This window comes from Podarcis raffonei, chromosome 10, assembly GCF_027172205.1.
Source record: "Podarcis raffonei isolate rPodRaf1 chromosome 10, rPodRaf1.pri, whole genome shotgun sequence".
NCBI classification, from domain to species: Eukaryota; Metazoa; Chordata; class Lepidosauria; order Squamata; family Lacertidae; genus Podarcis; species Podarcis raffonei.
Window position 1 is genome coordinate 50,651,063 of NC_070611.1, and position 12,418 is coordinate 50,663,480.

At 40.6% G+C, this 12,418-nt stretch overlaps 1 protein-coding gene across 1 annotated transcript in view; it reads left to right on the plus strand.

Annotated features, from left to right (window-relative positions):
* LARGE1 (LARGE xylosyl- and glucuronyltransferase 1) overlaps positions 1–12,418 on the plus strand; it is a 319,140-nt gene that overhangs the window by 147,559 nt on the left and 159,163 nt on the right. The window contains exon 4 of the mRNA XM_053407478.1: positions 6,359–6,441. Within this exon, the coding sequence (XP_053263453.1) occupies positions 6,359–6,441 (83 nt within the window). The remainder of the gene's footprint in view (positions 1–6,358; positions 6,442–12,418) is intronic.

The following is a 12,418-nucleotide window of genomic DNA, read 5'->3' on the forward strand; positions in this document are numbered from 1 at the left end:
ACAGTCCCATTTCTTTCCCTTGATTCACTTTTTCTAATAATTGAATAACAGAGAATTCATGATGTGACATCATCACTTGGAGAGATTATCTGTCTTCTGCAAGCAGAACCCAGTGAAAAGGAACAGGGATTTGGTAATTTCCAGAGAGGTGGCTGTGTTCTGTTGTAGCAGAAGGATACAAAATGCAGAAAATTACAGACTATGATCATTGTGTTATTAAAAGTGGCCGGTCACAAAAACCAAACAGTAGTTGATGACACAGGCATCCTGGCTTTGGTAAGCCACCTAACACATGTCATGTAGTGGAAAATCCATTGCTTCTATTCTGTCCACACTGAACCTCTTGATGAATTGTAATTCAGGGTTTTCAAATTGTAGTCTACCTTTGATATTTCCTGGTTTTAGTATAGCCACCTTAAAGTCAATCCTGAGTATGCTGGGAGGTTAAAATGTCCAGCTGTTTTTTGGTTATTGCTATTTCTGATGTTAGATTTATGCCCATTAATTGCTTTGCCATTTGTCCTACACAGAACAAAGAAGGGTATTGTTGGCAGATGATTTGCAATATGATGATGATGCATCATTATTAGATATTGTAGGCAGAGGGTGGATGAAACATGAAGCTGTTGTTGTTGACAGTTACGGGGAAAAAATCTGTGAAAGCTAAAAATCTGTGAAATCCAGAAATCTGTTGTGGTATATAATATGTCCAGCACATTCGACATCCAGTCTTATTGAGTGGCAAGAAAACCTTCCACTATATTCTTCCACTGTCATGTTAAAGTAATTCACTTAGGGCATATTTTCCTCAGCAGCAGTTTGATAATGATACAGTGGTACCTCAGGTTAAGTACTTAATTCGTTCCGGAGGTCAGTTCTTAACCTGAAACTGTCCTTAACCTGAAGCACCACTTTAGCTAATGGGGCCTCCTGCTGCCGCTGCACTGCCGGAGCACAATTTCTGTTCTCATCCTGAAGCAAAGTTCTTAACTTGAGGTACTATTTCTAGGTTAGCGGAGTCTGTAACCTGAAGCATACGTAACCTGAAGCGTATGTAACCTGAGGTACCACTGTATTCCCATGCTTTTGAAATATTGCAGATCATTTTTAAGTAATGGGGGGGTTGCAGGGGTGGGATTAAAAGATTACTATTTGATTTACTAGGAAATGCACATGAAGCAGTTTTTCCAACCTAAAAAGGTAAAGGTAAAGGGACCCCTGACCATTAGGTCCAGTCGTGACCGACTCTGGGGTTGCGGCACTCATCTTGCTTTATTGGCCGAGGGAGCTGGCATACAGCTTCCAGGTCATGTGGCCAGCATGACTAAGCTGCTTCTGGCAAACCAGAGCAGCACACGGAAACGCCATTTACCTTCCCGCCGGAGTGGTACCTATTTATCTACTTGCACTTTGATGTGCTTTCAAACTGCTAGGTTGGCAGGAGCAGGGACCGAGCAACAGGAGCTCACCCCGTCGCGGGGATTCGAACTGCCAACCTTCTGATCAGGAAGTCCTAGGCTCTGTGGTTTAACCCACAGCGCCATCCGCTTCCAACCTAGTGCCCTCCAAATGCATTGGACTACAATGACCGTCAGCCCCATCTGCTGATGGGAGCTGCATGCAGTCCAAAACACCTAGAAGGCACTGAGTTGTTGAAGGATGATTTCAGCTCTCTCCCATCTTTCTTGTGCTTCTGCAGAAATTTGGATGGCTGAATCTCTAAAGGCCTAGAGGTATCTGTGCTGCAGCCAATTTTGGACAAGGGAATAGCAGCTAAAAGGGGTGACTAGATTAGATGGCCTTCCAGATTATAATGACTTTTACCAGTAAATTTACTTGCTCAGCAGGGGATTAGTGTTATGCCCCAGGCAATGGTTATGTAAAACATGAAACTTTCCCGCTCTCACCATGCACCTATCTTAACCACACAGTATTTTGATAATGAAATAGCTTTAACTTTTTCCTCTTAAAAGATTCACACAGTAATTCAGCGACAGAATGTAAGCTTAATTTAAACATCCTTATTATCAGATTTGCCTTCTGGGTTCTCATCATTTATCCTATTACTGGAAATGCCAGTTATGTGTTTACAAGAGAGGTCCAATTTCACTCCACACCCCCCATCCATAGTAAGACATTATTTTAGCTTCCTTTCCCTCAAGGTAGGGGAGAATTAAGGCCAGAAAAGGGAGGTTAAGGGAAGGATTGTGTGATATAACAGAAAACAGAGAGATAAATCAACACTAGCCCTCCTCTTATTGCATTGTTTGGGAGGACCAGGAGTAATCTGATGTAGGCACCCCCCCCCCAAAAAAAGCAAGTGCCTCTGTTCAGCTTGTCAGAAATAGATGTGATTTATAAGCATAGCTTACAGCTGAAATGTTATCACCACCCACAGACCCACCACACTGGCATGGGAAGGAAGACAGTGTTCAAGCACCTCAGTGGAGTGTCCTTTGCTGCCAAGGGAGCTAGGAATCCAAGTCAGTGTCCCAAGTAGGAATTGTTGTGACATGGGGTTTGTGATTTCAGCTCTCTTGACATAATATGCTGGAGACAGTTCTGTAGTAACATTTCTTTATTAAAGCAAACAAGACTGAGAACTGAGGAGGGGAGAGCTACATTTATAGGGACAGGGAACTAGCTAGAAAGGATACATTTTGGAGGGAACAATATCAGGCAATCACAGTCCTGCCTTTTGGAGGAAACCAATAAGACAGAGGATCCAAATACAGCAGCTTAAATGAACCAATAGTAGCTGTACCCTCTGGAACCAAAAGGCAGTTACTTTACCCTAATGCAAATACAGACAATAATAATACAGATATAAAATCCTTTGACTCAATACACAACAGGAATGTGATGTTGCTGCATCAGTTTCTGACAAAGGGTCTCCATCAGTGGAAAGTCACATTCCCAGCAGAGACCTGGAGTCTCAGCTCACCTCTCTCCTTGGTAGGAAATTGAGTGCTGACACAGAGCTGAAGCACTCGTGCCTCCCTTTTCCTCTACTCTAGATAAACTTGGTGGACTCTTGGGAGGGAGGTGGCAGAGTTGGCTTTGCGACATTTCTGCTTAGAAGCATACACAAGGGATTGAGACCCTCTGGGGTTTGAAAAGGGATGCCTCTGCCCTCTTCATCATAATAAAAATTAAAATTCTTTAAGATTCTGAGGATCATATTTTGAGAAATGCTATAGGTAATGGCTTACAGAGCATCTGACTATAGAATCTCTATTCCCTTTTGTTACTATATGTTGCAGCTCAAGTCCAGCTTCCCATTCCTGCATGTGGTGTTGGATTTTACATGTCTCCTTGTTATATTCCTTCTTTTTATATTTAAATTGCCCTGCCCCTATCCCATTGAGTTATATGATCCATTCAAGTAAAAATTCAATAAATTTAACAACATTAGCAATTTTGTTCCCAAAACAATTTTTGATTCATATGTCTGGTTTTACAACAACAATAAAATACTATTATTCCCATTTGGAGTATTGAGTTTACTGGAGGACAAAATTGCTAAAGATGTGAAAAAATTTATTATTATTTTTTTAAATTGGAGTAGCTAATCACCTGGACAGGTAGCAGGACCTTTCAGACGACAGTAGCATTAAAGGAGAACTGAAAAAGAGAGGAGTTAAATGAACTATTTGAATAGGCCTTCACTATGGAAGTTCTTTTGGTTTCATGATGGAGAGCTCACTTAAAAATATCAACTCAGTGTGCAGCAGCACTGAAAAGGGCAAATTTAATATGGGGAATTATTAGGAAAGGGCGTGTCTTCTGTGGAGTGTCTTCATCTGGAAACCTTGTGTAGTTCCAGCTCTTTCGCCTCAGGAGGGTATCCTAGTACTGGGAAAGATACAGAAAAGAGCTCCTGAAATTTCAGAGAGTTTTCTTAGATGCTTCTTTGTTTAAGAAAAAATATAACTAGGGGAGGGCATTAGAGTTCATAAATTTATGAATGCTAGAGAAGAATAGATAAGTTTTTGTAACACAATTTGTTACAAATGAAATAGTTGGGTGGTAGGTTCAGGCAAAAGGAATCATTTCTCTTATGGAACTGATTGCCCCAAGAAGTGATTATAGCCACTATCTTAGGTAGTTTATAAAAAGAGTAGAGAAATTGATGGAAGATAGAATGTAATCACTGTGTTGCAAAGGAAGTATAGCGTTGCTGGGGGATATACAATGGGGGGAGTTGCTGCCTTCAAGCCCTAGTTGAGACTTCCCACAGGCATCTGGCTAGCCACTGCTGGGAACAGGATGATGAACAAAATGGACCTTTAGTCTCGTTTCAGCGGGACTTCATGTTCTCAAGGCCACCCGGTGAGATTTGAACCAGCTGTCTCTGCTGTTTACACGAGTTTCAGCAAAAAAAGACAATAATGTCAAAGTAATTAAAATGAAGAGTAACAGGGATGTTTCTTCTGTTTCCTTTTTCGGGCCTTAGAGGACATACCTTGATGTGATTATTTGCTTCTTTGTGTATGTGAGAGTCAGTGTGTTGTATAAGAAATTGTTAAGGAAAGTTAAAACAATTATTAAGGAGGAGAGTGCATTCAGTATTGAATCTGACTAATCCATGAAGTATCACCGAGTTTGGGGACAGAGATCTACACCAGTGGTCTCTGTTGTTTATATGGGTTTTGGTGAAGAAGAAGAAGAAGAAGAAAGACAATACTGCCATAATTCAAATTGTGGTATTAAAAACAAAACAAAAGTCATTTAGAAATTCACTCAAAAAGAAGCAGACTTAACCACATAAGCACACAGCTGGAATGCCACATGGGAAAATCAGCTTGGAGTATTGCTGTTAAAATCAGCTTGGAGTATGGCAGCCTCTCAAATCTTCTTAACAACAACAACAAGAAGAAGAAGAAGACTAGGGGCATGCTTAGAATTAAACCACAGATCTATAACTCTCAATGGGATCAGATATTGAGAGGTATCTTCCCTGTGGTTAGTTTATTTGTTCCTTGGTTGAGATAAACTGGGTGGCAATTTTTGCTGGGCTCTTTGTGTGAGCAGCAGCATGATGGGCTACTTCTTGCCTTGATTCTGCTCACAAGAATCAACCCTATCGCAACCCTATTTCACATTCATGGGGGCTGGAGGGCTGCTGCTAAAGGAAACATGAGCTTTTCTTACCATCCCCATCCCCTCCAGCAGGATGGCACTTCCCCGTGTCCATAATTCTTGGAATCATAGAATTCCTGCAGTGCAGGAATCACAGCTAAAGAACTGCAGACAGATGTGTTCTGTGCACAAATTTTACTGACATGTACCTTCATTAGGAAGAATGCAAACCAGGCAAAGCATCCCAAGGCTAGAAACTGCACTTGGGATTTCATGTTTTGTAAAACACATTGATACATAACTTCAGTATAGTTGTAAGAACATAAGAAAAGCCCTGTTGGATCAGGTCAAAGGTTCATTCGGCATCTTCTCACAGCAGCCAGCCAGATACCTATGGGAAGCCCACAAGCCGGATCTGAATACAGCAACGCTCTCTCCACTTGTGATCCCCAGCAACTGGTATCCAGAGGCGTTCTGCCTCCAACAGTGGGGATAGAACATAGTCCATTGTGGCCAGTAGCCATTTAAGCCGTCTTTTGTAGACCTGCAAACACAGAGACACACACTTCTTAACTTCTCTCAGCAGAGCATATAAATGCAGCTGAGTACTTACTTGTGTCAGGAGATTGTCTATTGACTCCAAATACTTTCTCATTTTATTCCTAGGATTTTCCCCCCTTCTTATCTAGAGTCTTCTCTTCTAGGAGATCTCAAATCTAGCCTCCATTATTAATAATAGTGATGTTATTAGCTGCCTACCTAGAACAGGTGTAGGCAAACTCAGCCCTCCAGATGTTTTGGGACTACAATTCCCATCATCCCTGACCACCGGTTCTGTTAGCTAGGGATGATGGGAGTCATAATCCCAAAGCATCTGGAGGGCCGAGTTTGCCTGTGCCTAACCTAGAACATGTGAACTCTCCCTGGAAAGGGTTTTCGTTTGGTCATAAACTTGGGAAGTCTCAACTTATTTGTGAACTGCTGAAGGTTAGCTATCACAAATTTTACCATCTCCTTTTCCTGCATCATATTCTCTATCTATCTATCATCTATATCTATCAATCTACATGATAAAACTTCAGGTGCCTTGAAGCAATGATTTCAAATGTACAAATATTTAGCATACATGGTGTTTAACATACAAGTGTCAGATGAGCATTAAGCACAACAAATGGCATTATTCGATAGTGGGACTGTTTAATGAATAATAAAAGTGAAAAATTAATTTGCTCTTATTCCCCTTGCTTTCATTGTCTCTTTCTTTCTTTCTACTTAGACAATCCATGTCGCCATTGTCTGTGCCGGATACAATGCCAGTCGGGATGTTGTTACACTCGTCAAATCTGTCTTGTTTCACAGGTAACACCTTTATCTTGTTGCATGTTTCTTTGTAAACATGATCAAATATGGTTTTGCTCCTTCTCAGTACAGTCTTTGGGTAATGCCATGTTCCTAGCCCATGCAAACAATACTTTCCAGTCTAATCTAAATGTCCTCTATGAAGAATGTGTATTAGGTACTATATGTACTTTGCCATGCATTATAAAGTTGGCAGCAATTCTGTATGGGTACTACCGCTGGGTGTGTGGCTGCTTCTCCTGTTTGCATACTTCTATAGCTATTATCTAATAAATGTTAGTGTCGCCACCTGAGCAAGTTTTTCTAATAACAACTGGGCACATTCTCTCTCAGTAGTTGGGTTTATTATAAAGGTAAAGGGAACCCTGACCATTCGGTCCAGTCATGACCGACTCTGGGGTTGCGCGCTCATCTCACTCTATAGGCTGAGGGAGCCAGCATTTGTCTGCAGACAGCTTCCGGGTCATGTGGCCAGCATGACTAAGCTGCTTCTGGCGAACCAGAGCAGCACATGGAAACGCCGTTTACCTTCCCGCCAGAGCAGTACCTATTTATCTACTTGCACACGACATGCTTTTGAACTGCTAGGTTGGCAGGAGCAGGGGCCAAGGAACGGGAGCTCACCCCGTCACGGGGATTCGAACTGCTGACCTTCTGATCAGCAAGTCCTAGGCTCTGTGGTTTAACCCACAGCGCCACCTGCGTCCCTTGGTTTATTATGGAAACAGGCAAAAACTGATCTCTTAGAACTCTTCCACCTAAGCAGTAAAGGGCTTTAGATCAACATCAGATTTTTTAAAAAGTTGTGTTCAAAGGCTAGTAGGGAATCCAATAATGATAGAGAAGTGCTATAATACCCTTGGAGGAACCCATTGACAATAGGCTACCCTATTCTGCACAAACTGAAGCTTCCAAATTATTTATACGTACAGTTATACATGAAGCATATTACATTAGCCAAGCAAAATAATAGTAACTATATTTGCATCTTGCAAGGCAAAATTTGAAAATGCAATCAAGCTGAATTAGAGATAGCTTGTAAAAAAATACATTCCTTACAAAATGATGTGGCTTTGCACTGGTCACTATTGCTTTGTCTTGCAATGGTCAGCATAGCTTTTTGTTGTTGCTGCTTTCATCTTACATAGACTTCAACAAATCATAAGCAAGTTTACAGATATTTCAGAAGCATTAAACCTGCAGTCTCCTCATTGCATAACTTCTTCAGGCAGAACATGTGGTATCCATGTTTTTTCCAGCTGATATTATTTTTCATTTTACTAAAAAAAAGAAATAGTGAAAATTTACATGGTATCTGTCTGATTTTGATTGGGCATGCCTTTATTTGAAAACTACGCATGTTTTTCCTTGGAAAGATTTTACAGATGACATGTAGTAGTAAAGGTGGATCTGTATTGGAACAGATGTGAAAAATCACTTTAGTTCAGTATTCAGCTATGCAAGCTAAGCTCCCAGCTTTCCAGCATTGAGCTAAAACTGTTCTTACCAAGAACTACACCAGGGAACAGCTAAATCTGGAAATTGGGCCACTTTTCCTAGTCAAGATAAAAACCAAATCCATTATATTTACTTAGAATTTATTCTGCTCAAACAAAGCGCGGTTGTTGGGGTTTTTTGTGGTATAATTGGTGTGTGTACTCATCTGGAAAGCTCACAAAGCCCCCCCCCCCCGATAAAGCTAGTGGTCTGATCTCTAGTCTCTACAGATCAGTGTTATCCATACAGGGCCTCTGAAAGGAATTTTATCAGGGGGTGCAAACTTTCTCTGGGGCCACTTAATATCTCCTTTAGTTGTTCTGTTTTTATCCACCATGCCATGAACTATAGCCTGTAAGGTCTAAAAGGGTATGGAAGATGAGAGTGGAGTGGAGCGCTCTGTTCATTTTCTGCATTTAAATCTTATACTCCCTCCATGATAAATATAAATAAATATACATAAAACAAGAGGATCAGAGATAAGAAAGCACATTTGATTTGAACATCTTTGTTTATTTGAACATCTTTGTTTATGCTACAATACTGATAAGGAGAAAGAATTCTCTTTGAAACAACCTTCTATATTGCAATGCAGATCAGATCAGAAGACATTAGTATTAGTATAAAAAAAGTAGATAAACTTACTATTCACTTTTTAGAAAGAGCTTTTCTGTCCTTTTTTGTGAAAAATTTCAAATCACAGCATGAATATTAATTTTTCTGGCAGTTTGATTCAATACTTAGCCTGGCCAAATCTGCAAGATGTTCCTGAGACATTGTAGGCCTTAAATAATTCTTAATTATTTGCTAAATGACCTCTCTCCAAAAGCTACTGTTGCTGTGAATGTTAATAGTATTCTTAAGCTAACATAAACATAATGGAAACAGGTCACCGAGTTTGTACTCTGTCAACAAGTTCAACCGATCTAATGGCTTTAACTGTGCATTTACAAAATTTGTTTTATGTACCGAGGGTAAATGTTGCATTACTTTTCCAAAATCACCCCCATTAAGGTCAGCAGGACATTGCTCTGATAAAGTTAAAGCTTTTCGCTCCACATCATTTTTGGACATGGTGAGATATTTCTACAAGAAGTCAACTTTTTCTGCCGTCAGCACTGAAGTGAACAGTTAATCCTGCTATAACACTGTCTACCAAAACATAAAACACACACTTTGTGAAGTAGGCCTCTTCTAGAGTATCACCTCTGCCATTCATTTACTCCAAGTTAGCATCAGGTGTGCTGTCATCATGCAACCTTGCATCACATATACAGGAGAGTTTTATTTCTATATTTATGTTTGATACAAAAGATGCCGCATATAATAAAACTCCATGGACTTCATTTGTTGTTTTGGCCATCACATTTAGTCCTAGGAGGTCTTCTAGTGGTAATTTAATGGCAGACAAGTGAGCTGCAAAAGGCTTTACACATTCAGCATGATCTGACCGCCTTGTTTCAGACATACCATCAAGAACAAAACCAATACATTTTTGTAGTAATTCCCACCACTTAGAATTGGAACTGAACAAAGTGGTACACAGTCTGAATTGTTCTGAAAAAGGCTATTGCTTCAGATATGCATTCAGCAGCATAATTTCCACATAAGATGAGTGTATGACAACCACAAGGTGAAAAAAAATGCTGTTGAGAATTGTTCCTGTATTTTTGCTTGTGTGCCGTTGTATTTTGTGGCCCTATTTGCCCCAATATCGTAGGCTTGAACTCTACAATCACTGAGAGAAATAGCATGTTCCTTCAATCTATGCATTAGCCACTGAGCCATTTCTTCTCCTCTTTTGTTGCTACAATCTGCAAACTTGAGAAATCTTTCTTGAATCTCCTACCCTGTTTGTCTTAAAAGTGCATATCTCAGAAGAAATGTTGTTTGTTCAATATGGGAAGAATCTAGTGTGGAATCTACTATTACTGCAAACTACTTTGCAGATTGCCTCTCAAACAAAATGTCTTGTTTCACAAGATTCGAGCATTCTGCAATAAATTCATTTTGTGAGTAAGAAGCCTCTTACTCCTTTTCTGTGACTCCTCTACGCTTAGCATGTGTTCTTGGAGGATGGTGAACAGTTCAATGATTCCTAAAAAAAGTTCCCATTGTTGGAATCACCATTTTGATGGGTGAACCATTAAATGGTAGACCATGCTCTCCCAAGAAGAGTACAGCACTGATGAAATGCTTTAAAAGGTTGTACCATTTCACAGCTTCAGTTTTCTAGTTCTCACCAAGCTAGGTAACATTCTCTGTGACTGTTGCTCTTTTCATGTTTTGGGATCCTGTAGGAAGGTTTATGCCACTTCCCATTAGAATCACAGCCTTCAGCAAATACCAGTGCAGACTTAGGCACAGAAGTGGTAATATTGACTGTCTTGTGCCAAAATAATTGACATGGAAAGCTACATAAAGCTTGTTTCTCTTGACTCCAGGCAAGACGCATGTAGTTTTCCATTAGTACTTTGGAATTTCAGTATGCTTTCTGTCATGCTCTAAGGGGATGTATTTGTAGTGACGCCCTTGGGAAGGGACTATTTAAAGCTGCTCCTTTTCTCTATACAGTCATACCTTGGTTCTCGAACGGCTTAGTTGACGAACAAATCGGCTCCCGAACACTGAAAACCCGGAAGTAAGTGTTCCGGGTTTTGAACGTTTTTTGAAAGCTGGACATCCAACATGGCTTCCAATTGAGTGCAGGAAGTTTCTGCAGCCAGTTGGAAGCTGCACCTTGGTTTTCGGAGTCAAACAGATTTCCAGAATAGATTAAGTTCAAGAACCAAGGTTCCACTGTAGTAAAATACTGACTGCTATAACTGATCTCCCTCTGTTCAACTTTAAAAATGTTCTCCTGGCTTCACTACTCTTTCTGTGCTTGCTTGATCAAAACAACATCAAAGTAGCAAGAGCTCACCTGCAAACTTTGCAGCTCGTTGCAGGTTGGCCAAAATAACTTGAGTTGTAAAAAGACTTTACAATTCCTTGTTAAATATATCTGAGCAACTTTGTTTCTCAGGTTAAGCAATAATTCCAAATTAACAGCACCTTTTGTCAGCAAAAGCCCAAATTAAAATACACAGAGATGAATAATCATCTAATCCTCTATTCATAGTATTAATAAATCAAAGCACAATTAAATATCTTAGGTAAGGGACTTTTTGTTGTTGCTTTCATTATACCTTTACAAATATTAACTACCTCCTGGTTTTTATTAGAGTTATTTGGAAAATATATTTTTACCGGTTGTAGTCAGTTCTTCAGTTTGTGATGATAGTGGTGGCAATGAGCTGTTTTGCCCTTCCCTGCTTGAAGATGGACTGCTGTCAGTGACGTCACCCACTGCCCTTCACTGGCAGACAGCAGTCCTCTCTGTAGGTGGAGCTTGTCACCTGCAGGAGAACCAAGTCAAGCCTGTCTTCTTGCTTTGCCCACTCATGTTATCTTTCGCTGGGACTTCAGTGCCACCTCTCTGGATATCTTAGGAGAAGTAGGTGGCAGCACGTTGGCAGAAGACGAAGTGGCCGCGGGAAGAAATATTCTGGTGTTTTATGTAAGCTTACACAAAATGTAAATGTTAGTTTTCACACAATATATGGATATGTTTTCTGAGGTCCCAGGGGATTCCTGGCTCTCTCCTTTGGTTCCCAGGCCCCCCTTTTTTACCCCAGGCAGGGGCATGATGTGCCCTCTGCACTCCACATGTATCCGTGCATGCAACCGATTACATAACTAAATGCCTTCCTTGCAAGTGGAAAAATATTTTTCTTGAAAATTGTAATCAAGGTGACAGGAAGCAAAGGACTTTTCGATTAGCAAGAACCATCCTTCAAGCCAGAACCAAACACTCGTGTGGATCTTCCTGATGCAGCCTTGAACTGCACTTGAAAATGATTGGCTCAGAGGTTGAATATGTTATCATTTTAGTTGTGATTTTAAAGGGAAGATTGCTTTAGAGAGGTCTCATCCTCCACTTGACTAGGGCACATCATACAGCAACCATGTAATTCAGTATAATTAGTAGGCTTTGGGATTGGTAGGCAGCAGGATGCTAAATAGCTGGTGTGTTTAGATAGCTGGAATGATGGTGAAAAGTGAAGCTGTGTGAATGAGAGACAGGGGTAGTGCAGGGTTATGCAAGCTTGCCCATTCTACATTCTTTAACTTTTGAGATGCTCTTAGCTCTTGGCTTTCACGGTCGCCATATTAATTCCCATGTGTACAACATATATGGCAGGAGAAATGCACTGTCAGAAGTATTACAGTCAAACCTCGGTTGTCGAGCGTAATCCGTTCCGGAAGACCGTTCGACTTCCGAAATGTTTGACAACTGAGGCATGGCTTCCGATTGGTTGCAAGAGCTTCTTGCACTCAAGCTGCATTGACGTTCAACTTCTGAGAAACGTTTGAAAACCGGAGCATTTACTTCTGGGGTTTTGGCGTTCGGGAACCGAAACGTTCAAAAACGGAGCCA